The sequence below is a fragment of the Triplophysa dalaica genome, chromosome 24, assembly GCF_015846415.1.
Source record: "Triplophysa dalaica isolate WHDGS20190420 chromosome 24, ASM1584641v1, whole genome shotgun sequence".
Taxonomy (NCBI): Eukaryota; Metazoa; Chordata; class Actinopteri; order Cypriniformes; family Nemacheilidae; genus Triplophysa; species Triplophysa dalaica.
In genome coordinates this window covers 13,315,411-13,341,697 of record NC_079565.1, presented here as the reverse complement: position 1 = coordinate 13,341,697, position 26,287 = coordinate 13,315,411, and the positions used below count along the sequence as shown (strand labels likewise).

The window sequence follows — 26,287 nt, the reverse complement described above, 5'->3', positions numbered from 1 at the left end:
AACATCCGATTCAAAATACCCACAATTCAGTTTTATCCCAAAATTGCCCCCTTCAGCACACCCACCGTGCCTTTTCAACCTTTTCTGTTTGAATTCATAGGCAAACCATTTGGGTAATACATACTGCAGACAAGTTCAGATGTGCCTTTTTTTTGGCTGTCGCAAAGGTCATTAACTCTTCTCGGTCACAAGACAAATTTATGCCTCCCTCATACACCGTTCCCCCCCTGCCCTGTCTTAACAGATGATAGCCGTGCTGTGACTTATGGCACTCATGTTGTATATTTATACAAATTTTTGTTAGGAATAAGCACCGGAGTCAGATGCGGAATGCAGAAATCTTTATTGCAACAATCCAGGGTGCGATAATCACATAGTCAAGACAAACCAGAGTGATGGTAATTCACAACAGTCATACACAGCAGTAACCCATGAGAATCGTAGCTAGAGGCTCGAGCGCTCGGCCGAAAAAACTGGGGGAAAATAGTATCAGAAATGTCCTCTCACAATGTGACAGATGAACAAAGAGTAACCACAGTTCGTACGATGATGAACCCACTGGGCTAAAGATTGTTCTGCCTCTCAAATGTCCGCGATGGAAAGATTCCGAAGACAAAACGCGAGTAATCCACGAGTGCAAAGCGCCGCTGGGCAAATGGGTGTCCTGCCACTCTAATGTCCATGATGGCGAGATTCCGAAGACAAACGTGACTAATCCACAACGTCGAATGAAGATGGCAGATAGTTCGTGGAGCATGGGTGCAAGAGGCTAAGCAGACCGCAATGTAGCCAAAACCGGAAGCAAAGATCCAGCGAGACACCCCACGGGAAACAAGCTGAGGAGGCGAGGTCGTCCAGGCAGCTGTGGAGACATGGGAACACCGTGAAGGATACTAACAGCACTGGAGCCTGGACAGGGTAAAGGTGCACACTCAAGGGGTAGCCCCAAAAGACAGACTAGGCAAGAAGCCTTCCAAGGCAAAGGTTTTAAATCCTAGACGAAAGTATAGAATCCAAGACAAGAGTTACATTCCAAGACAAGAGGTCACGAACCTAGACAATCTAACAATCTGACAATGTGTGGTGGGGTCGAAGGTGTTTAAGGAATGGGTGAATCAACCGGAGAGTGAAAGCAGCTGTGCAGTATGAAGAAAATGAGAATCAGGTGTGCAAGGGAAAAGAGGAAAACAAGGGGGCAGGGCAACCGCAGACTCCGAGTGCATGTTGAGTTAACAGCTCTCCCATGTGCTCGACATAAACAAATCAAACGAACGCACAAAACAAGAGGGGTTCAGAACGAGTGCTGACAAATTTTCCCCACTGCAATGTTGATTTAATAGCCAGGGGATATTGCCGCTTTGTCTTGGTTGGTTTACTAGGTGTTTAGATGAGATTATTTGTGTAATAGACAAGACTTGTTCATACATGCCTACAACTGAAATAGACAAATGAATCTACAATTATTGTCCTCATGCTTTACGACCTTTTGCTTTTAATTTTGGAAACAGTTGGAGCCTATAATAATGATATTATGTAAGGGATAATATACAGTACAGCTCACAAAATCCTTCAGGGGATTAATATGTATCTTCCGCTTTCTAAAAAGAAAAAGGCCCTATTAACATAGAAAGCAATTAGAACATCAATATTACACTGTTACTTTAAATATATAAAAATATAATATCGGTAATATGTGTGTGTAAGGATATATTGTGGCACAATACATTATGCTACTAAAAAAATACTGTTGAAAGTATTGTTGAAGTATTTTTGAAGTATGACAATATTTTTGATGTCTATTTGGGTCAATATGTTTTCATTTGTGCTTCTATCCATTCAAAAAGTTCTCTCTCAGGGTTTAGCTTTCCTAACGGGTTGGTTCACCCAAAAATTTAATTCCGTCATCTATGATCCACCCTCTTGTCATTCAAACCTTTATGACTTCCGCGAACACACAGAAAAATATATTTTGAAGAAAGTTGGTAATCGAACAGCACTGGCCCCCATTCACTTCTATTGTATAGACACAATACGGATACAAGTGAATGGGGTCCAGTTGACTTTTTTGACTATTTTGACTTCAAAATATCTTCTTTTGTGTTCTGCGGGAGAAAGGAAGTCACACAGGTTTGAAATGACAAAAGGGTGAGTAAATGATGACAGATTTTGTTTTCTGTGAACTATCACTATAATTCCATGCTTAATTGTTAATTGTGAGTTACAATTCATTTTTACTTTCAGTAACACATTAAATATTTTTTTTTTGTAACACACAGACGATTTAAATTAGCCCTGAATGTTATCCAAACAATAACAAGTTTTATACAACCACTTTACTGTTTGAAAATTGGTCTTGTTTCAGAAATGAAACTGTTATTTGAAGTTTCATGTTTTAAACTTAATAAAACAAAAATACACATATTGTGATACTGTCATTCTGTGAACCACATATTACATACATTGTAAAAAAATTCAAAGAATTTTCACGTATTTTTGAAATGCTGTAAAAAAAGCAAAATACAGAAACATACTGCAAATTTACAAGTCAGGTTTAAAGAGTTATTTTACTTTTCTGCGCCCCTCCAGCTGCTGGAGTATTAAAGTGTACTGTATGAATCGTACACTTGTAATCCATAATGTTGATTTTTATGGACTTGTTAAATCTATATGTTTCTCTTCATAATTAGACAATAACTTTTTCTCAAATTTCAGAATGAGCAGAAATGCTTCATCTGTGACTCTAGAAGCCCCTTCAACCCCTACCAGAATCCTAACAGTCATCGCATTGAGAACGTCATCACCACCTTTGAACCCGAGCGCAAGCTGAGGTGGTGGCAAGCTGAGAATAGTATGAAGGGGATTCATCTTACATTTGTTATTGATTTGGTGATTTATTTGCCATAGAGATCATAAAGGCTTATTTAGATTGTGTCTAGGCACGTGAGCATATTTTGTACAATGTAAATTAATTTAAAATGTAATTCTAAACTGGCTTGATATATAAATCTTAGATGTGCATGAAGTCAGCATTCAGCTGGACCTGGAAGCAATGTTCCAATTTAGTCATATGATACTGACGTTCAAGGTAAATTTGGCACTTTTATTTGTTATTTCTTCTATACCTGAAAAATCGATCTTTTGGTATCTTTATGAAACATATGTCCTTGGCAAACAGAGTTTCCGCCCTGCTGCCATGTTGGTTGAGAGGTCGAAGGACTTCGGTCAAACGTGGAAGGTCTTCCGGTACTTCGCAGAAGACTGTGCCAGCTCGTTCCCCGGCATCCCTGAAGGGCCAGCGGATAACGTTGATGATGTCATATGTGATAGTCGCTATTCCGGGACAGAACCTTCCACCGATGGGGAGGTAATTTCACAAAGCCGTCCTTAAATAATGGGTTCTTCTGAAATATGAATATTTTGAACTCTTAATTCTTCTCAAAAATGCATTACATCCAGGTGGTGTTAAAAGCTTTGGATCCCAGCTTTGAAATCCATGATCCATATAAACCCTCTATACAAGGTTTGTGGTTTGTTAAAACCTTTCCCTTTGAGTGTTTCAAAAACACACAGAGTAATAAAGATGTCAAAGCAGCTTTAAAGAATAAATGCTGCCTAAAGGCATGTTCAGCAAGTGAAGGCCGTGAAGTCTAGTGATGTGCTTCTAAACTTTGCTCACATAAAAAAATATACACGGTTAAACGCAACATGCCATAACATATAAGTTCCTGTTGCAGTTCTTCTCAACTGGTTGGTGACAGTCCTACATTTTAAATCAAACAAAAACGTCTTGAAAATGTACTGTAGCTTTTAAAATGAGATTGAAATGTATTTAAATGATGGACATTAATTAATTTACCCAATAATTAACAAAATAATTTCTCTTGAATATTTTGTTTAAAGTGAACCCGTATTTAAAGTGATAGTTACCAAAAAATATAGATTCTGTCATCATTAACTCAACCTCAGGTATTTCCAAAGCGGTATTTATGTCATTGTTTTGTTGAACAGAAAGAAAGATATTTGGAGTATCAATTTTCTGTTCTGGGACATTCTTCCAAATATCTTTCTCTGAGTTCATCTGAACAATGACATTTATACAGGTTTGGAAAAACCTGAGGGTGAGTAAATGATGACAGAATCTTCATGTTTGAGTGAACTGTCTCGTTAATTCTGTCTATGTTGTATTTTTTATCTTGTGTAGTTTAAGGTTTTAAGAATCGATGAACGTCAAACAACTTGTCCATGTCTATTATTATCAAGATGTACCTTTACCAAGACAATGTACTACATTATTTCAACCAACACAAGTGTCATCAGTTACGTCTTTTTGTCCTCAGAGGTGATCACCATGACAAACCTGCGCTTAAACTTCACACGTCTCCTAACTCTTGGCGACACATTGCTCTCACGGCAGAGAAGGAACCCAGAAGACAAGTATTATTACGCCCTCTATGAGATGGTGGTTCGGGGGACCTGCTTCTGCAATGGTCATGCCAGTAAGTGTGTCCCTCTGGACAGCGTACATGGAGACACTTTCAGTAAGCCTGGCATGGTGAGTGTCCTGAGATCTATGATAATGAGTTTTGTTAATATTTGAACCTTCCAAATTTGGATACTTTGTGAAAAGCTTCCTATTCTGATTTTCTTCTTAGAAAAAGACTCCAGTGTCTTTCAGACTTTGGGATTGTGTTGAGATATACAGCCGCAAAAATATCGTTCTGACATTTTTATGCAAATTATTGGTCATCGAACAGATGAAAAGAGGAACACTGAAACCCTGTTTTTAACTTCTTATGTGCATTAAAGCGGCAGTCCGTAGGATTGGCCTCTTTGTGGCCATCTCAGTTTGTAATTGCTACTGCAAGTGATGTGCGGAGGTATTTCTTTACGCGAGTTGTGATTCGGCACTGCTCAACTGCCCGGATGAGTTTGATATCCGGTATAGAAGGAAGACTGCGTGCAGCATTCACTTACCGTTTGTTCTTCAGAGCCTTCGCGCATGACTACCATCAAGAAAAAATTCAACGAATTCTTCTCCTACATTGCCGGATCTACGACCTAGAGCAGCAGATCGTCCCAACCTGCAGCGACCTTCCCCTGGGCGTCTCGGCGGTTCCAGAGGTGTTAGAGATATTTTCCAAAAGGTCTTTTTCAGGACTGTGCATTCTCCAGCGTGGCATGTCCCGCTGTTCTCTGTACCCTTATCGAGGAGGTGGATGGACACGATAGTTGTGTACACAAAGGGACCTTGTGCTCCGGCATCTAGATCGATTGGGACTACAGGTCAACCGAGAGAAGAGCAAGCTCTCCCCAGTGCAGGACATTCTCTTTCTCGGTATGGAACTCAACTCTGTCACCATGACGGCGCGACTGTCCGCAGCATGCACCCAGTCGGTGTTGAACTGCCTGGAACACTTCAGGAAGCCAGTGGTCCCCCTGAAAGAATTTCAGAGGCTCCTGGGACACATGACGTCCTCGGCGGGGGTAATACACATGAGACCGCTTCAACACTGGCTACAGAGTCGAGTTCCGAGGAGAGCGTGGCAGACCGGCAGCAGGTGCATGGTGATGACTCCCCTCTGCCGATGCACCCTAATCCCTTGGTCTTCCATGACCTTTCTCCGGACTGGGGTCCCCCTTGGGCAGGTCACGAGGCACGTCGTGGTGACGATGGATACCTCCCTGCAGGGAGTGTAGTGTGCAATGGGCACGCAGTAGCGTGGTGCTAGACGGGCCCCCGCCTGCACTGGCATATCAATTGCCTAGAGTTGTGGGCTGTGCTGCTTGCACTGAAGAGACTACGGCCTCTCGTGCAGGACCGGCACGTGCTGGTCCGCCTGGACAGCATGACAGCCGTGGCGTACATCAATCGCCAGGGTGGCGTACACTCACGCCAGCTAACACGACTTGCCTGACGCCTCCTCCTGTGGAGTCAACAGGTGATCCGCTCCCTGCGGGCCACACACATCCCAGGCGAACTGAACCAGACAGCCGATGCGCATTCTCGTCAGTATACTCAACTCAACTCTCAACTCAACTTTATTTATATAGCGCTTTTTACAATTTTCATTGTTACAAAGCAGCTGTACATGAGACACATTTAATACAAGTATGAATTCTAAAGCAGCCCCCCCGGCCAGGCAGATAGTGCAAAACAATATGCAAACGGTGGTGAGGAACCCAAAACTCCCATCGAGAAAAAAAACCTCAGGGGAACCCAGGCCCAACCAGGGGATTCCAGTTCCCCTCTGGCAAAAGCTGCTGCCTCTGCACAAGCTCATCAGTGCTTGCACAACAAGGCTTAATAAAAATATAAAAATTAAAGATTATCATTAACAATCTAATAGCATTTGAAATGTTGTAGAAAAAAACAAAGTTGTCGCGTCCTTTATCCAGCTCTATCCTCTTAGCACTTGTCAGGTCACCGCTTCCCATTCTCAGCTCTGCCATCAGGTCTGGGCATGAACTGCATCCTGCGGTAACCTTGGAACAAAGAGACAAGACTGGCTGAGAGTAGAGTACTGTTCTGCACTCTTTGATGCAACAAGTACATCATTTGTTGTTGGATGTGTTCCTGGTTCCGGTTGATCTAAATAATGCAGCCTAAATCCTCTGAGGATTAATATTATGGAGGTGTAGTGTATGCAAGATTAAAAAGATGAGTCTTTAGTCTAGATTTAAACTGACAGAGTGTGTCTGCCTCCCGGACCGTGCAGGGAAGAATATTCCAAAGTTTAGGCGCTAGATAAGAAAAGGATCTACCACCTGCACTTGATTTTGAAATTCTAGGTATTACCAACTGACAGGACCCCTTAGAGCGTAATGTACGTGGTGGTCTGTAATACAATAGAAGTTCATTCAAATACTGCGGCGCTAGACCATGTAGGGCTTTATAGGTAATAAGCAAGATCTTAAAGTTAATGCGATGCTTTATAGGTAACCAGTGCAAGGTTGACAGAACCGGGGTTATATGCTCATACTTTTTTGTACGTGTAAGAACTCGAGCTGCCGCGTTTTGAACCAGTTGCAGTTTTTGTAATAGGCCCGCAGGGCAACCACCTAGAAGTGCATTACAGTAATCTAGTCTTGATGTCATGAATGCATGAATTAATTTCTCTGCATCTGACAGTGACAGCATATGACGTAATTTAGATATATTCTTAAGATGGAAAAATGCAATTTTACAGGTGTTTGCGACATGGCTTTCAAATGAGAGAGTACTGTCAAATACAACGCCAAGATTCTTAGCTGATGACGAGGATTTTATGGAGCAACCGTCAATCGTTAAGCAGTATTCTTGGTTGTTACGCATAGCAGTTTTCGGTCCAGTAAGTAACACTTCTGTTTTGTCCGAGTTTAGTAGTAAAAAATTGTTACTCATCCACATTTTTAAGTCAACTATGCAATCCGTATACGCCTCGCGGAGAGTGGCAACTCCACCCCCGCGCAGTCCAGCTCATTGGGGTGCTGTTCGGGCAGGCACAGGTAGACCTGTTCACCTCCCATGACACCACCCCTTGCCCGCTTTGGTACTCCCTGTCCGAGGCCCCCTCGGCACGTATGCCCTGGCGCACAGCTGGCCGCGGGACAAGCGGAAGTACGCCTTCACAGACACTGTGCAAGGTCAGGAAGAGGAGCATCAGGTGTTACTGGTTGCGCCACACTGGCCCAACCGCACTTGATTCTCGGAGCTGATGCTCCTGATAACGACTCCCCCCTGGCCCATTCCCCTGACAGAGGACCTGTTCTCTCAGGAAAAGGGCACGTTCTGGCATCCCAGACCAGACCTCAGAAACCTCCATGTCTGGTCTCTAGACGGGACGAGAAGATCCTGAGTAGGCTACTCCCCCTCTGTTGCGGAGACCATCACCCAGGCTAGGGCCCCATCCACTAGGTGGTTATACGTCTCTAGATGGCCCATCTTCTCATCTTGGTGTCTCTCTCACCAAGAAGACCCACTGTGGTGCACGATCGGGATCGTGTTGTCCTTCTTAAGCGACTGAAGACTAACTTTTCCCATACACACTGAATGTGTATGTTGTCGCTATCGTCACTCATCACGACTCAGTTGATGGAAAGTTTCTAGGGCAGCACGACCTGGTCACCAGGTTCCTAAGGGGCGCGAGAGGGTGGAATCCAAAGTTCCAACAACTCCCTTACGGGACCAAGTGGTGAGCATGCAGGCGCTTCTCATCGGGAAGGAAGACCCAACCCCATCTGTGTTGTGTCCAGTACGCGCACCGCGCCTCTACTTGGACCACACGCAGAGCCTCAGGAGCTCTGAGCTCTTTGTCTGTTTTGGAGGACAGCAGAAGGGGAAGGCTGTCCCCAAGCAGAGACTGGTGCACTGGATCAAGGATGCCGTCACGGCGGCATACCGATCACAGGATCTCCCATGCCCATTGGCAGTGCTGGCTCACTCCACACGGGGTATAGCCACCTCCTGGGCACTGGCTAGAGGCGCCTCTATGACAGACATATGGCAGAAATTGTAGAGCTGGGGGTTGGACTACGCCCAACACCTTCGCATGGTTTCACAACCTTCAGTCAGCTCACGTCCTGCGTGGCGACATGTAGGACTTGCATCCGGCGGGGCGTATGCATGCGAAAGCACCTCCCCACCCTCCAGCAGGTTGGGTCAGTGTGCTATCTACCTCTCTTCTTACCCAAACACATGGCTAAGAACAGGTACCCCATCCACCTTCCTTCTTACCCAACCACTGGTTAAGAACAGGCATTCCATCCATCACTAAGCAAGCATCCCCTGGGGGTCGGCTGGGCAGAGCATCTGTACGTCTGTTGGCTGTTCCGTCTGATGTATCCTCATGAGATGGTTCCCACTCCTGGTAACCCGTGAATTCCCCCAGGTGGACCTCCACCTCGCGGTTAACTACTCAGTCCGCACGTTTCATGCGATCTCCTCAAAGGGCGAGACCACACCTATATCCACTGCATTCCTCCCCCCGAGTAGGAAGTGGCCTCTGCAGCTCATCCCTAGTTAAGGAAGGCGCGCTCACCCGGTGTAAACCCGATCCGGATTGCCCCCTCGCCAGTAGAGAGCTAAGGCCTCCGTCCGTGAAAGGTTATCCATCTTTCTCCAAGATAGCACTGGGACCATCACACTGGAAGGTTACAGTTTTGCGAAAGCCTCGTGCTGCACACCCAGGCCTGCTACCGTTGCTACACAACGTCTAGAGACCGACAGAAGAGGAACGTCTTGGTTACATTTGTAACCTAATTTCCCTGATGGAGGGAACGAGACGTGTTTCCCTTATGCCACAACAGGTATCGTCCTCTGCTGTAGTCGTGAGAGGCTCTCAGGCTCTTCAGAACAAAAGGTAAGTGAATGCTGCACGCAGTCTTCCTTTTATACCGGATATCCGGGCTCGGAGACCGGCATGCAAATTTCATTCGCCAAATTTCATTGGCCTTTTCTATAGTAGTCAGAGTTGATTGGTTCTCAAGGGCGAACCCCATCTGTCGGCTCGACACAACGTCTCATTCCCTCCATCAGGGAACTGAGGTTACAGCCGTAACCAAAAAGTTGTCATCCTTTTTTCTCTCTGATCTCTTCATTTCTACCTCCCTCTGTGTCTTTGCTCCAAGGTGCATGGTAGATGTATTTGCAAACACAAAACCGCTGGGTACAACTGTGAGCATTGTCAAGACTTTTACCATGATGCCCCCTGGAGCCCAGGTGGAGAAACATACTCTGGTGTTTGCAGAAGTAAGTAAAGTGTTTGCGGAAGTAAACAAACTTTGTCTGTATGGGCATGCGGTTTAAAGGCAATGCAGTACGTCACGTTGCGTATCCGCACTTTTACATGCATGACGTCGAATTGCATGACATCACCGCGCTACAGTCTGGAGCGGGGAGTACTTGGAAGTAAGACCGATCACAGCAATTTGCTGACTCTGTAATGCCTGATCACCTTTTGCCTTTACAACATAATGGAAAAAGATATAATGGAAATATGTTCAAGTATATGAAATAATAAAACACTGTAAACTGTAATTTATCTTCATTAAAAAAGTGTATATCGACAAACTTTATGCGAGTAACTGTTTTTTGTTTTAAGGGTGTAACTGTAACGGTCACTCAGAGAGGTGTCACTTTGAGCTGGCACGCTACCTGGCCACCGGGGAGGGTAGTGGTGGCGTGTGTGAAAACTGCAGGAACAACCGTGTTGGACCTCAGTGTGAGCTGTGTGGCCCTTATTACTACCAGGACCCTCAGCGCTTTGTGGAGGACCCTGATGCATGTATACGTAAGTTTATTTGGAATCCATTGGGTTGTTTTTAGATAGGGGTTTTCAACAGTGCATGTGTGTCCTCCAGGGGTTCCTTGACATTACTGCAAGGGGTTCAATTAATTTTTGCGGATTTTTTTAAATAAAATACAATATCTAGTTCCAAAGTTTTGTATTCCACTTGCAGCTTGTGAATGTAATCCAGATGGTTCAGTGGACGGGGGGCTCTGTGATCCAGTTACTGGCCAGTGTGTGTGTAAACAGAATGTGGAAGGGGTGCGCTGTGACCGGTGCAAGTTTGGCTTCTACGGATTCAGCCGGGATGACCCAAGTGGCTGTCAGTGTATGTATTCATCAAGCAGGACATAAATACTATTAAAGAACTACTATCTAAAGTTGACAACAGTTAGCAGTTATTAAAAAATTAAACAGTTTCCCTTTCATTCATTTCTCTTTATCCATGACATTAGGTATGTTAAGCAAAAATAAATTCTGTCATCATTTACTGACCCTCATGTCATCTCAAACCTCCTTGGCTAACTTTCTTGGTGATTAACGGTTGGATCCACAAGAGGTCACTCAAAGACCTTTAACATTGACTGTGGACTACATACCACATAATCCATAGCTGGTCTCATTCACTGGTTTATCAGTTTCCCATGTGCCCCATTAGACTTAATTTGTCTGTCTATTTATAGTCTGGTGTTGTTAGGTCATATGACTATACACAATGCGTGTATCCTAATAACGTGATCTTCTGCAATACCTTAGCATACAAACACACACTCCCAGCGCTGTAATAACATAAAAGATGTAAAAACACAGATAATGGGCCTCATTCATGAAACATTCGTAAACATATGAGTAAATTCAGAGTCATTTGCTCGTAAAACGGACCTTCCCGAAAACTGTCCTCCGCATTAACAAATAATTGTACATGTCAGATTTGATAAAAATGTGTATGTTACAGAATTTCTATCAATCGTAAACAGGGCGCGCATGTACACTTATTCACAATAAACCTAATCCCTGCCTATGAATTACTGCAAGCAAATTACATATCTATGGATCCTGTGAAACTTGTGAAATATCATTATGATACACCAAAACACAGTGTCATCGGTGTGTCCAAAAGAAATACAGAACGTTTGAATGTTTTACGCATTATTTACAAGTGATAGTACACAAGTGAGAATTTCTTTCATCCCAAATAACATTTTGAAAGTACGAACATTTTTTATGAATCTGAAAATTTACATCAGAACGACTTTATGAACGATTTACACAAATAATTATTCTGCAGTCAATACTGAAAACACCACACACACTTGCTACACATTATGACTAACACTCCCAAGTGTTATACTTTTCTCTAACCTTTACTAATTCATATCCAGTGTGTGGGTGTAATTTCATGGGGACCATTCACACAGGCAACCCTTGTGATCAGACCACAGGAATGTGTATTTGTGAGCACTTTGCTCTGGGCCCACAGTGTGATGAGTGTCTGGTGAGTTGAATCCAATCCACAAACACTTATTATCAATTCAGTTTGTCAATATCAATGTTACACTATGAATTATATGTTTTTCAGCCAGGTTACTGGGGCCTAGGGAATACAGTTTATGGCTGTACACCTTGTGACTGTGACATTGGTGCCACCCGAAGAAATGCGTATATTACCACTTTTCCATTCCACAGTAAAACTTGTATTTCAGATAAACTTCGTTGATACACACACACAGTTTTGTTTTCTACACAGATGTTCCTCAGAAGATGGCCAGTGTGAATGCAGGCCTAACATGGTGGGTCTCAGATGTAGCGACCCCGCTGCTGGATATTTCTTGGCTCCTCTTGATTTCTATATCTATGAGGCTGAGAACGCAGTGCCTCTGGTGAGTGACTAAGATCAACTGTCTGCTAATAATTGTATACTAATTTAGATCCTTATTCATTAATATGAAGAGATGTTAAGCTTACAAATAGTTTTACAGATTGGGTCAAACCTGTTGTGATTTTGTATAACATTTACCAAAATAATGTAATGTAGGATCTTTCTGACTCCTTAAAGGAATAATTCACGACCCAAAAAAGGGGTTCATCATTCAGTTACATTCATGTCGATTGAAACCAGCCTGACACTTTCTGCCATCATTTAGGTGTCTCTACCATTGGTGATACCTGAAACACCAATCAAACTTCCTCTTTGCCCGGTTGCCCCAAAACCCCCTCCAACACCTAAACCAGAGGTGCCCTACCCCACAATACCCCCGGCAGTCCCTCCTGCCACATCAAATTATCCTGCCACCCTACCTACCTGTGAGCACTACTTCAGACAGAGGGGTTATGACTTCAAGATCACCAACGGGAGGATTGTAGTGATCAAGCGTGAGAAACGACATGCCAAAAGGCGAAGACAAGACCAGGTGAATGAAGGCTAACAAAGGCAAATGAATAATACATGTTTGTCACTGTGGTTTAGTCCAACAAAAAGGTACAAACCCAACCGTTTAATTAAATTAACCCAGATAATGTTTATATTTGATCCAACAATGGGAAATAACAACCCATCATTTTGGGTTGAAACCAATCATAGGTTAATTTAGCTACAACACAGCAGCGGGGTTTGTCCCTTTTAGACCCAATTCTAGATTGAAAGTAACCCATGATTTTTAGAATGTTGGTTACACTATTGCCTTTTTATAAATGCTTGTTTTTCTTTATGTTTGGGTTCAGGTGAATTCGTCTTGGTTACGTATGTAACCTCAGTTCCCTGATGGAGGGAACAAGACGTTGTGTCGAGAACGACAGATGGGGTTCGCCCTTGAGAACCAATCAACTCTGAGTACTATAGAATAGGCCAATGAAATTTGGCGAATGAAATTTGAATGCCGGTCTCCGCCCCTGGATGTGCGGTATAAAACGAAGCTGACGTGCAGCATTCATTTACCTCTTTTTCTGAAGAGCCTGAGAGCCTCTCACGACTGCAGCAGAATACAATACTTGTTTGTGGCATAAGGGACACATACGTAACCAAGACGTTCCCTTTCTGTCGGTCTCTCGACGTTGTGTCGAGAACGACAGATGGGGTTACCTATGGAAAACGCCACAACGCTTTATCGCGTCCCAATCTCTAGCGAAGCGACGGTAACAGGCCTGGCCGTATCAGCTCGATGCTTTCGAGAAACTGTAACCTTCCAGTCTGGTGGTCGGGGGGTTCCAGAGCTTTCTTGGAGAAAGTTGGGTACAGCCCTGACCGGTAACCTTTCACGGACGGTGGCCTTAGCTCTCTACTGGCGAGAGGCCGGTGCGTGCCTGAGGATCCGGACGGTATGCCACGGCTGGTTTGGGAACGTTCAGAAGAGCCAATCGGGGTGCAATCAGCCCGTGAGCACTTGGCTGGTGGGTTAACATTCGCAGAGGTCCCCACATCATTAACGCTGCTAATACAGGCGGACTTCGGGGCCATAGCCACCGATGTCACGGCCCGAGTAGCAGACGAAATGGTGGCTGGTTCCCGTAGGAAGACAGCCACCGGTGACCGCAACTTCTGAATGACAATCTGCCCGCAGTGCGGGCAAGATGTGTCAACGAACACTGCTTCAGCGTGCTGGACGCCCAGACACCTAATGCAGTGATCGTGTCCATCCCCCTCCTCGATGAGGGTGCCGCACCCAAGAGAACAGTGGGACATGCCGCCCTGGAGAATGTTCAGTCCTGAAAAATACCTTTTTTAGAAAAAATCTCTAACACCTCCGGAACCGGCGAGACGCCCAGGGGAAGGTCGCTGCAGGTAGGGACGATCCGCTGCTCTACGTCGTAGAACCGGCAATGTAGAAGAAGAAGAATTCATTGAATTTGTTTTGTTCGTAGTCATGAGCGAAGGCTCTGAAGAACAAAAGGTAAATTAATGCTGCACACCGGCTTCGTTTTATACCGGGCATCCAGGGAGACGGAGACCGGCATGCAAATTTAATTCGCCAAATTTCATTGCCCTTTTCTATAGTAGTCAGAGTTGACTGGTTCTCAAGGGCGAACCCCATCTGTCGTTCGCGACACAACTACGAGAGACCGACAGAAAGGGAACTTATGGTCATGTGATCTCTGCAGCTTGTTCCTCACTATATCCAGTCAAAAAAAAATGTTGGATTGTTTTTAACCTAGCATAGGGTTAAAAGGGACCAGTTTTGGGTTGAAACAACCCAGTATAGGTTAATTTAAAAATATATATAATGTGCACGAGGCATTTCTAATTGGTTAGCATACTAGAAAAGACCTTTGGGTTTCAACCAACCATTTGAGAACCACCGTGCTAACATAACGCTACATTATTGTCATACTTGGTCCTATGCAGAGAACCATCAACTTTGAACCAGGCTCATCTTTTCAAATAATCCCAAGACAGCGCACCCCAGACACGCCTGTCACTTGGACTGGACTTGGTTTAGTGCGAGTTCAGGATGGAGTGGGACTCAGATTTACCATAACAGATATACCATCAACTCTTGACTACAATTTAGTTGTCCGCTATGAACCAGAGGTTTGTAAGATTTTTATTACAATATTTGGATGAATGTTTGGGTCTGCTTTCCATTGATGGTTTCTTCATGCTGTTATATCATTGCAGTCCACTGATGACTGGACAGCAACTGTGCATATTGTATCTTTTGGATCAGGAGATGGAAGTTGTACAAATGACCCATCGGATAAAGTCGTTACTCTTCCAGGGTCTGTAAGGTGAGGTTACACTTCTGTATGGCTCTTTTGCAAGGTAACAAATGATTGACTTATTATTGGGTGTATTTATGTATTTATGGATCTATGTTTGTTCTTGTATAGGGCAGCCACTCTGGATAATCAATTGTGTCTCCGCTCGGGTGATCAATACCACATAGAGGTTATATTTAGAAAACAGCCTAATCCCAACCACCTGTCGAGCTCATACATCCTAATAGACTCGGTAAAATTTTCCCAGTCAAACTTGAGAACATCTAAACTGTGCCAGATCAACAAAACAATGAATCCCACAAAAACAACATTTGTTTAGCATGTACTAGGTCATTCACCTCTATTCATCGTCCCTATATCCTATATATGTTGTGATTATAGCTGGGACTCATTCCTAAATTGGATTACCTTCCGAATTTCTGCTCGAAGTCACACCTAGCTGAGTTTCAACAGTACCGTTGTATTGAGTTGGGAGCGCAGGTGGGAGAGCACACACTTCCCGAAGTATGTGAGAGGCTTATTGGAAGTTTATCCACCTTTATTCACAATGGTGCAGTCAGTAAGTATCCTCTGAAAGTAAACCGCTTATATGTTGTCACAATACTATTATAAACACTCTCAATGTTGACACCATGATGCATTCTTGTCTAATATTTATGTTTGCTACCAGCTTGCAACTGTCATCAAGTTGGAGCGTATGACTCATCCTGCAGTAAATTTGGCGGACAGTGCAAATGCAAACCAAATGTTATAGGCCGTTGCTGTGATTCATGTGCTCCTCTGACGTATGGGGTCGGACTCAATGGTTGCACACGTAGGCCATATTCTATTTTCATCTATAATGTACACATCTATGTTCTATTTTCATATATTATCTACATGGCTATGTTATAAATTTAAGTTATCAGAAAGTTACTACTGGCAAGTCAAGCACTGGAAAGTATCCAAAATCCGGATGCACACATTTGTGATGTTTTTTTCTGGTCTCTAGTATGCGACTGTGATCCGTCTGGCTCTACCGCTGAGTTGTGTGACCAGAGAACCGGTCAGTGTCCGTGTCGAGATGAGGTGACTGGCCGTCGATGTGATAAATGTTACCCTGGTTACTATGGGTTCCCCCTGTGCAGACCTTGCCAGTGCAACAAGCTTGCGGACATATGCGACCCCGTCACTGGAGTCTGTCTCAACTGCAGAGATCACTCTACTGGATCCCACTGTGAAAGGCATGGCTGGATATTGAGATGATGAATTGTTTGCTCACTTATTATATTATTTAGTTACCAAAATGAGACCTGGGCTCTTTTGACTTGGATCAGTGACCAACCATCTATTTGTAACTGCAGCTACATTTATTCATTATTTTTTATGGTTTACCAAAATGGATCCTAATTGGATCTGTATTTAGTGTCATTATCTTATTTCCTTTCCCAGGTGTAAAGATGGTTTTGTTGGTGACCCTCTCTCTGAGGAACCTTGTGAGCCATGCCTTTGCCCAGAGCTGAAAGGAAATGGACCTTTCTTTGCTGTTTCCTGTAACAAAGATCCCCACTCTGGAGTCCCATACTGTGAATGCCTACCAGGACATACAGGTTATTGTCTCTTTTTAAAGGGATAGTTCACCCAAAAATGAATATTCTGTCATAATTTACTCACACACAAGTTGTTCCAAACCTGTATACATTTCTTTGTTCTGCTAAACACAGAGAAAGTTATTTGAAAGAATGTTGCGAACCAAACAAATATCATCTCACATTTACTGCCATGGTAGGGAAAATAAATGCTATGCGCGTCAATGGGGGATGAGAACTGTTTGGTTACTGACATTTTTTTGAATATCTTCCTTTGTGTTTAGCGGAACAAAGACATTGATACAGGTTTTGAACAACTTGTGGGTGAGTAAATGATGACAGAATTTTCTTTTTTGGGTGAACTATCCCTTTAAGTCACTATAGACCGTTTCATCGGACGTGCGCACATGGACTGCAGTTAACTTCCGGTCTGTGTTTGGCACAGTTTGACAAGTTGAGCCAGGTAACGGTTCTTCTCGGTTTCTTTTGCTTCTTATCAGAAATAACCTACAGGCACTCTTGTTTGTAAATGTGTACCGGAAGTTAAGTGCAATCCACAAACACGCACGTGAACAGTAACGTTTGTTTACGTTGTCACTTTGAAACCATCTATACACAGAATTTTCAAGACAGAAAAAAAAAATACAACATTGTTTAAACAATCAATTCACTTTATCAATTCTTTTCATAGGCCCACGCTGTGACACATGCGCTACCGGTTACTTCGGTGACCTGAGATTGCCAGGTGCCCGATGCAATCAGTGTTGTTGTAACAATAACATCGACCAAGGTGACCGCGATGCATGCGATGCTTTAAATGGCGAGTGTTTGCGCTGCTTACACAACACCGAGGGGCCAGGCTGTCAGAATTGCAAACATGGATACTATGGCAATGCACTCGCTCAAGACTGCAAAGGTTCAAAATGTCATGTGTCAAACAGAAATGCAAAAGTTTTAAATGAGTTGAATTGTATAACGTGTTTTTTATTCCTGATTAATTAAATTATTCTCATGGTACACTTTAGAGTGTTCTTGTGACCCGAGGGGCACAGAGGTATCAAAGTGTGCCGCTGGCAGCCCCTGTTTCTGTGACCAGGAGACCGGCCAGTGTCCGTGCCGGCCAGGTGTCGAGGGAGGCCTCTGTAATGAGTGCGTCCATGGTTACTGGAACCTAGGTGGAATGTCTGGGTGCCAACCATGTAACTGTGACCCAGAAAACGCCCTCAGCAATGTCTGCGACAAGGTTTATGCTCTTCATTTTTACAATTAAGTCACTGATACCGACAGTGATTATATGTTTCAGCTTCTCATATCACATCTGCGTTATTCCACGTCTTTCAGATCACAGGGCAGTGCCTCTGTCCGCCAAAGTATGGAGGCAGACAATGTGATGAGTGTGGACCAAACCACTTTGGAGACCCGGACATCCAGTGCATGTGTAAGTATCATATGTACGGTTGTCTTCACTTCTGTCACTAAATCGTTTAATTAAAACGTTCTAAAACGTGTAACGAGCAAGGCGGGACGAGAGCTATGAGGGAATGAAGCGGGGCGGGTGACGCGAGTGATAATGAGTGTCAGCTGTGCGTTGCACCGGTCTCGTACCTCTCGCAGCAGAGATCGGAAGCATAAAAGGATGAGCGACAGGAGGGTATGACGATAGAGGACCAGGCCGTGATTTTATGTTATGTTGTATGTTTGTTTGGCCGGCAGTCGATTTTACTTCCGTTTTGTGTTTTGTTTGTTTTATTAAAAGTTATTAAATGTTCGCCGGTCACTCCTTCTTCCCATTCCTTGGAATCTTATTACATGGAGCTCTAGCATTGCTGACTAAAACAAAATATTTGGCCTCTTCCTTCAGCTTGTGACTGTAATATGGAGGGCACGATTTATCCAGCCTGTGAACCTAACACGGGCGAGTGCTTGTGTAAACCGGGAGTGACAGGTCTTTTCTGTGACGAATGTGGCCCTGGTCACAACACCAACTTTCCCACCTGTGAACCGTGCCATAACTGCAACCAGCTCTGGAAGAAGATTGTCTCAGATGTAAAACTAGATACTGAGAGGATGGAAACTTTACTGCCTTGTCCAGAGAACTCTAGGCCTATACCTGATCTTGAATGGTTACAAGCGCTGATGGAGAAGCTGCAAAGTCAGCTTAATGTGACGGATGTGGATGAAGTAGAAAAACTGGAGAAGCTTTTGGCTCAAATTAGGTATTCAAATAATACATTTAACTAATACAGCAAGTGAAATATCCATTATATAATTCACATATACTAGATATTAATAAACATATTTAAATTAATTAAAATGTATATATATTTGTGTGTATGTAACCTTGGGTATTTATCATATCGTTAACAAGTGGTCATGTGGTTAAAAGAGTGGTTCACCCATGAATGAAATCCTATAGGGGTGGGAATCTTTTGGTACCTCACGATTCGATTCATATCAATTCTTGGGGTTACGATTCGATTAAAAATCGATTCACGTTTTTTTGATTTTTAATAACGAAAGCTCCCTCATTAAAATTCGATGTGATATATGTTTAGATTTTATCCCATTTTCCAGGAATGATGACGTTCGAGTCTTTACCATAGAGTTGATAAAATACGAAGTATTTCCTAAAACCTCCCCTGCTAAAAATGGGACGGGGTATTTCTTTTACCCCCCCATCACTGTTGCTGAGCTGAAGCTGTGTGGTCTCTTGACTGTCTGGCTGCCAGACTGCTCTTCGCAAAAACATGCCGGCTTTTTTTCCCGATAATATCCACTTATATTAACTAGAAAATATATTTTTTTAAATCTGTGAATCGATAAGAATCACTAGAGAACTGAATTGCGATGCATATATGAATCGATTTTTTTACCCACCCCTAAAATCCTTTTTTTTAGTACAGATTTTTTGTACAAATTACTTTTTTTAGTACAGAACACAAAGGAAGATATTTTGAAGAATGTCGGTAACCAAACATCATTGTTCTCCATTGACTTGCATAGTATGGACACAAAACCATAAAGACATTTCCTAAAATATACACAAAGGAAAGTGTCACATACAGATTTTATACATCATGAGGGTAAATAAATGATGACAGATTGTTTAGTTTTGTTAATTTAAATGATTATATCCTGCACGCATTTATGTTTCACTTGTAAAGTCTATTAAAGGTATAGTTCACCCAAAAAAAAGAATCTGACATAATTTACTCACCCCCTGTCATTTCAAATCTGTGTGTCTTTCTGCAGACCATAAAAGAAGATATTTTGAAGAAAGCTGTTAACCGAACAGCCCTGGCACCCTATTGTATGGACACAAAACCAATGCAAGTGAATGGGTTCCGTTTAACAACATCCTTCAAAATATCTCCTTTTGTATTCCTGAGAAGATTGAAAGGCGTACAGGTTTGAAATGACAAGAGGGGGAGAAATGATGACAGAATATTAATTTTTGGCTAAACTGTAGCAGTAAAGTTTTGGAGAATAACATGCATTGTATTTTCTCCATCTTAAGGAATGAGACGGAGACCATAGACCCAAACCTAATAATTATAGATCCAAGCACACTGCTCAACACTGACATCGACAACATTCGCCTTGAGTTCAATAGGCTCTTGAAGAATCTACGAGAGAAGATCAAAGATATTCCAGTGACGGACGTAAAAGCTCTAAATGGTTTGTGTGCAAGAGAAAGTAAAACTTCACATTACTGTACCAACCCAAATTACACCGCTATATAATTTCTTCTATGGATGACAAGGTGGTACATTAATCAAATGTGAGTTTGTAGATACTGTAGAACATATTATGTTATGTTATGTTAACAGACAATTTGAACCAGATCAGGAAGCTCTATGACGAGTTCACTGAGAATGACAAGAAAGTGGAAGCAGCTAAGAAGGCCCCAGAAGCCTCCAAGAAAACGAGAGAGAACGTCACATTGGAGCTCAGAAAATGTCGTATAGGAGAAATAAATAGACTGGAGAAGAATGTGAACACTCTGAGTGTATCCAAACTGAAAGAGGAGGTGGTTAAAGACAGAAACTTAAAAACAATGATTAATACTAAAAAAGTGCAATAACATGAAATCTTTCTGCGGTAGATATGTGGAGCTCCAAGTGATGTGAAGTGTGAACAGGCAAAATGTGGTGGAACTTCATGCGGGAAGTGCGGAGGTCCTGGCTGTGTGGGGAGTTTACCTATCAGCCTCGATGCCTCCAGACTGTCAGAGTTGACTATGAAGAACATTACAGTCCTCCACAGTAAACACAAGCAAGACGCTGCTAAGGCATGTCAAGAACATGTTTGTAAAGTTCAAAAAATGCTTTAAAAACTTTGAGACTTCACTTGAGTGTGTAAACCACCAAATATTGACATCTGACCTATCAGTATGTGAAAACCTTTAGTATAAAACTGGAATCTTTCATCTTAAGGTTGACTATGACATTTGCATGGAATTACCATATTTTTTAAATAATTTTTTATATATATTTTCAGCTCATAAACAAGACAAAATTGACCGATGACATCAAAGATCAGGCAGAGGACATGATGCATCAAATGAATCAGTCTAAAGACAGATTTGAGAAGGAAAAGACTAACACCAAGAAACTTCTAGAGAAGATTAAGAACTACCTGACAGGTAATAAATGTCACTGTATTTTTTTTTAAGAACAGTTAACCGGTTTTACAAGTCATTTAAACTTTTTTTTATTACGTCAAAACATCAAATAAGTAATAAATGTGCACTGTAATATTTTTAAGAAAAGTTAACCGGTTTTACAAGTCATTTAAACTTTTTTTATTACGTCAACACATCAAAATAAGTTAAGCAATTTCAACTTATTGTTCAAGTTATATCAGCTCAATTTCATGTTAAATTAACTGGCAGCAACTGAAAAAAGATTAAACGACTTGTAAAGCCAAGCTACTTAAAAATTTAAGGCAGCAAATACTTTTTGTAGCCTAACTGATCATTTGGTGAAGTATATCTTGGTCAAGAGATTTCTTAAGTCTCGTTTGTTTTAATTAAAATGTGCATAAAGGGTTTGTGTAAAAAAAATTAAAAGACAGAATGGAGGACTGATTGCACTGTACCTTAACAGATGAGCTGGTGAAGCCGGAGGACATTGAGAAACTGGCAAATGCTGTGTTGTCAATTCAGCTGCCCAAGTCCCCTGATGACATCAAGAAGATGATCGAGGACATCAAAAACATCCTGGCAAACGTCACAGGCTTCAATGAAGATCTTGAACACTTGGAGAAAGAAGCCAAAATAGCTGAAGACATGAAAGAGAGGGCCAAAGAAATTTTGTGAGACTGTAGTAATCTGTTTTTCAGTAGCAGACAATATTTTTATTAAATTAAGCTTGTGATCACCAGCTTTACGAAACTTTTTATCTGTTGTTGTACAAAACAGAGACAGAACCAAGCCAATTGACGTGAGCGATATTGAGAAAGTGTTGAATGATACAGCAGAGATTCACGAAAAGATTGTCAAGGATCTAGCCAAGGCGGAAGACAACTATGACATCATCAATGAAAAACTTAATGAGGTAATAAGTTCTTTTTGCTCAAAACCGTGTGCATAATGAGGCTAAATCGCTTTCTTTTGCATGTCAAAGTTTTCTCTATTAATGGATTATAATGGCGTTTTGTCATTGATTTTAACCAGACTACTCCTAAACTGGAAAGAATTGAGGATAATTTAAATCCAACCCGAACAAAAGAATTACTAGAAGAAATGGAGGCCTTGAAGGACAAAACAGAAATGAGCAGAGTTCAGATGAAAGAGGCCAAGGATGCAGACGATGTTGCCCTCAACAGCGCTGAAGAAGCAAATAAGGTTAGCCTCATAAGAACCGGTAAATATAAGTAATGTAAATGTACATATTCAGTTTACTGTTCTGGCAGGATCTTGAGGAGCTGAAGGAGCAGTTTGAGAAATTAAAATCAAACAACAAGAACCAGAGGTTTAATGATGAAGCCAATGAACGTCTGAAGAACATAACAATGGAGACAGAAAAGCTGGCTAAAGAAGTTGAAGATAAAATGAAGCAAATTGAAGGTACAATATCAGAAATTCACATCGGCAACACAGTTCAACCAAAAATTAAAATTATTTCATCATTTACTCTGGCTCATGTTATTGCAAACATGTATGACTTCCTTTCTTCCGCAGAACACAAAAGAAGATATTCTGAAGAATGTTGGTAACCGAACAATAGCGGTACACATTCACTTGCATTGTGTCACCGCCATCGTTCAATAATTATCATTCTTCCAAATGTCTTCTTTTGCGTTCTGCAGAAGAAAGTCATGGAGGTTTGAAATGACAAGACAGTGTATAAATGATGACAGGTTTTTTTTTTTGCCGCTTACAGTTCAACACCGGAAGAATTTAAGAAACAATATGTTGCATGTTAGTATTATTGCACTTATAGGATATCGGTAAGCATTGAACTGTAGTGATGTGTTTATCAAATATAAAAAATATTTTTTGTCATTTTCATGTCAGAATTAGAGAAGAGGATTCTAGATACAGCCCAAAGAAAAGAAGAGAAGATGAAAGATTTTGAGGACCTCCAGAAGGAGGCAAACGATTTGAAAAACTTTGTTGTTGACAAAGTGGAAAAATACGGGCTGTGCTCCACATAGAGGCTTCCCATTTTAGGAAGATTTACCATTGGACAGTGCTGAAGGCAATGCTGTGCAAAGGATAAGGGGATCAGTTCCTTTACGGGTTGGCTTGCTGACTTTTAGATTATAAATTTGTGCAACAAACGGGTGCTTATGAACTACAATAAATGTTTCTGTTTTATTGACTACAGATGTTTAATATTTCATATTTAATATACACTCACCTAAAGGATTATTAGGAACACCTGTTCAATTTCTTATTAATGCAATTATGGTGGTGGTGTTATGGTGTGGGGGGTGTTTTCTTGGCACACTTAAGGCCCCTTATTGCCAATTGGGCATCGTTTAAATGCCACGGCCTACCTGAGCATTGTTTCTGACCATGTCCATCCCTTTATGACCACCATGTACCCATCCTCTGATGGCTACTTCCAGCAGGATAATGCACCATGTCACAAAGCTCGAATCATTTCAAATTGGTTTCTTGAACATGACAATGAGTTCACTGTACTAAAATGGCCCCCACAGTCACCAGATCTCAACCCAATAGAGCATCTTTGGGATAAGGTGGAACGGGAGCTTCATGCATCTGACAAATCTCCATCAACTGCAAGATGCGATCCTATCAATATGGGCCAACATTTCTAAAGAATGCTTTCAGCAACTTGTTGAATCAATGCCACGTAGAATTAAGGCAGTTCTGAAGGCGAAAGGGGGTCAAACACAGTATTAGTATGGTGTTCCTAATAATCCTTTAGGTGAGTGTACACATGTATATAACATATTTAATGGTGCTATCTGATATATTTCATTATCCGTTTTTTATTTTGTTTAGTAACATCACAAACTAGAGGCAAGTTCTATATTGAAATTTATGATCTTGAATGTCCACAAGGAGGCTCAAGAGATAAACCAAAAAAGCCCAACCCACAAAGCATACATGTTTTGTCTATGTTTTAGAAAGGTTCAGCTCCTTTATAAAGCATTCAACTAGACTGAAAAATTGAATCTCCAAGGGCAAAGATGTTACATAAGTTTTTCCAAATTGTGTGTGCTCTATTTTCCTTAATTTAGCATGCAAGAATAAGAACCGCAGATGTTTAACATTTTGCTTGTTTTTGTTTGCTGCCTAATGAATAAGTTATGAAAACATAAGGTTTCAGAGTGAAGTTTTACATCTGGCTCAGTGAGTCAAGTTTACATAAGATTGCCTGCTGCCTTTGGAATGTGTGCATTTGTCTCTCGCAGGATGGCGTCTCTTTTGTGATGCGGTGTTAACAGCCTCTCCATTTACTTTTGACTTGCAAACCCAAAGGTATTTTACAGTGTTCTGTTGATCGTTATTTCATTGATCTCCCTGAGTGGATCTCTCACCCCCTTCAGCTGCTTCAGTGTTGGGACACTTTTCGCCAGAGATGATTATAAAGTAACCAAAATCTAAGACAAAGGGAAACATCTAAAGCAGATAAAGCTCTATAATGTGTAGAATACAACAATAAAACATATTTTTAGCCTTTTAGCATGTCTTCTGTTGTTTTGAGAGGATTCATTTTACAGGGTAGCCGACTGATCAGTTGACTGATTGTGTATTAGTTATGGTAAACAGATGATTTATGTCACCTCAGTCTGTCCCGGCTGACTTTACATACAAAACTATAGACCAAGGAATGTAAAGATGCTTTAAAGGATACTAACCTTTATTTAAAAAAACCATAAAAGCTCACCACTGAAAAATATGTAATAGTTTTAAAAAGCAAATCTAAATCATTCAATTGTTTTAATGTATACCAAAACTCATTTGATGTACTTTCGTCTGAGCTCACAGGTTTGCTCTGCTTGCCAATTTGGATTATCACACTCATTTAGCTCAGTCGGGCCAAATACAACGTTCAGTTCCACACGAACCTCCTGGCATTTGACTCACCCTCAACAGTCTCATTACTGAGGAATTCCACAGTAATTGAAGGCTGTTTAACTGATCATAGGCAAGTTCATTTCAGGTTCTAATTTTTGGAAGTAAGAATAACTGTTCACAAAACTGTTGTTGTAATTGTTTTGCGTGGTAAACTACACTCGAATATGTAAAAAAAAATGTTTAAACATCAGAAACATAAAAACTAAGAGCAAAAATGTGAATGCATGAAAATGTATTTCATTTAAGTCCCATCTTTTTATCTAATACATAATTTGACTACTGCCATAGAACTTCATCCTTATGGAAATTAACCATGGTTTTGCTAATGTAAGGATAGTTTAACTATGGCATTTGTAGTAAAAACATTTAGGCCTACATTTAGAATGGTCTGAAAGCACCACAACCATACCATGACATTTTGGCTAAATAATGGTAGTACAAATGGGAACCAATCCTGATTTATATGTAGCCTAATTTACTGTCTTAACTGTAAAAATTAACATTTTGCTATCTGAAGAATACATGGCAAAAAACGCCTACATTGTTTAAATTAAAGTTAAGTTTAAATGTTGGTCTTTTCACATTTTTTTTGTCATTTGCGTTGAGGGGGTGGGGAAGAGTACCTACCCTCCCTTTAATTCCATTAAATTGAATGATGTCTCCACTGTATTCTAAACGTTGCAGTTTTCTTGCCATTTGTGAACATATGTAATTTAAAATTACCTCAAGAAGAGCACCTTGATGAAAAGGGGCGAGTCGACCGTTTGTTGTGCGCATGCGCGGAAAATGTACCACTGACAAGAAAAAGTTACGCGGATCTCGAGCAGCTTCATTTACAGAGGTTAACTCCGCTATTGCTGACATTAGATTCACATCTGCAGTTTCGAGGAATACTGCAATGAATCTGGAAAATATGCTGGTACATCTCACATCTATTTTATGTAAGTTATTATTTTATTCTGTTGAGGCAGTTTGCTGTGGTAGAGATTTCATGTGATGCAGTAAGCTGTTATTTCGTTTTGAATGACAACTAAAGTATACTTTCAATCTGACTAAGAAAACGTTAAAGAGCACGAAAAAGGGCACGGGTTGCCAAACTTTTGGTAAGCTAAACCCAATGAGAAATTTGAATTATTAATTATGCCCAATGTTTGTTAACTTCTCAGCATATAATGCATATAATT

At 41.5% G+C, this 26,287-nt stretch overlaps 2 protein-coding genes and 1 long non-coding RNA gene across 3 annotated transcripts in view; 2 read left to right on the top strand and 1 right to left on the bottom strand.

Moving 5' to 3' along the window:
• lamb4 (laminin, beta 4) overlaps positions 1-24,582 on the top strand; it is a 28,938-nt gene extending 4,356 nt beyond the window's left edge. The window contains exons 4-35 of the mRNA XM_056739712.1: positions 2,713-2,848; positions 3,012-3,085; positions 3,176-3,364; positions 3,457-3,520; positions 4,338-4,552; positions 9,607-9,727; positions 10,080-10,268; positions 10,438-10,593; positions 11,648-11,760; positions 11,845-11,924; positions 12,013-12,145; positions 12,410-12,676; positions 14,605-14,790; positions 14,878-14,987; positions 15,090-15,210; positions 15,360-15,537; positions 15,649-15,792; positions 15,970-16,201; positions 16,410-16,567; positions 17,238-17,462; positions 17,572-17,789; positions 17,888-17,984; positions 18,408-18,762; positions 20,064-20,224; positions 20,377-20,576; positions 20,652-20,837; positions 21,047-21,191; positions 21,655-21,862; positions 21,969-22,104; positions 22,224-22,394; positions 22,463-22,616; positions 23,067-24,582. Of these exons, the coding sequence (XP_056595690.1) occupies positions 2,713-2,848; positions 3,012-3,085; positions 3,176-3,364; positions 3,457-3,520; positions 4,338-4,552; positions 9,607-9,727; positions 10,080-10,268; positions 10,438-10,593; positions 11,648-11,760; positions 11,845-11,924; positions 12,013-12,145; positions 12,410-12,676; positions 14,605-14,790; positions 14,878-14,987; positions 15,090-15,210; positions 15,360-15,537; positions 15,649-15,792; positions 15,970-16,201; positions 16,410-16,567; positions 17,238-17,462; positions 17,572-17,789; positions 17,888-17,984; positions 18,408-18,762; positions 20,064-20,224; positions 20,377-20,576; positions 20,652-20,837; positions 21,047-21,191; positions 21,655-21,862; positions 21,969-22,104; positions 22,224-22,394; positions 22,463-22,616; positions 23,067-23,206 (5,262 nt within the window). The 3' untranslated portion in view covers positions 23,207-24,582. The remainder of the gene's footprint in view (positions 1-2,712; positions 2,849-3,011; positions 3,086-3,175; positions 3,365-3,456; positions 3,521-4,337; positions 4,553-9,606; positions 9,728-10,079; positions 10,269-10,437; positions 10,594-11,647; positions 11,761-11,844; positions 11,925-12,012; positions 12,146-12,409; positions 12,677-14,604; positions 14,791-14,877; positions 14,988-15,089; positions 15,211-15,359; positions 15,538-15,648; positions 15,793-15,969; positions 16,202-16,409; positions 16,568-17,237; positions 17,463-17,571; positions 17,790-17,887; positions 17,985-18,407; positions 18,763-20,063; positions 20,225-20,376; positions 20,577-20,651; positions 20,838-21,046; positions 21,192-21,654; positions 21,863-21,968; positions 22,105-22,223; positions 22,395-22,462; positions 22,617-23,066) is intronic.
• Positions 462-25,941, bottom strand: LOC130414063 (uncharacterized). The gene is made up of 3 exons (XR_008905570.1): positions 25,827-25,941; positions 21,647-21,828; positions 462-862 (listed from the first exon to the last, which is right to left on the bottom strand). It is a non-coding gene; the product is annotated as an uncharacterized LOC130414063 (long non-coding RNA).
• Positions 25,911-26,287, top strand: part of lamb1a (laminin, beta 1a) — a 32,316-nt gene continuing 31,939 nt past the window's right edge. The window contains exon 1 of the mRNA XM_056739711.1: positions 25,911-26,044. Coding sequence (XP_056595689.1) covers positions 26,002-26,044 — 43 coding nt within the window. The 5' untranslated portion in view covers positions 25,911-26,001. The remainder of the gene's footprint in view (positions 26,045-26,287) is intronic.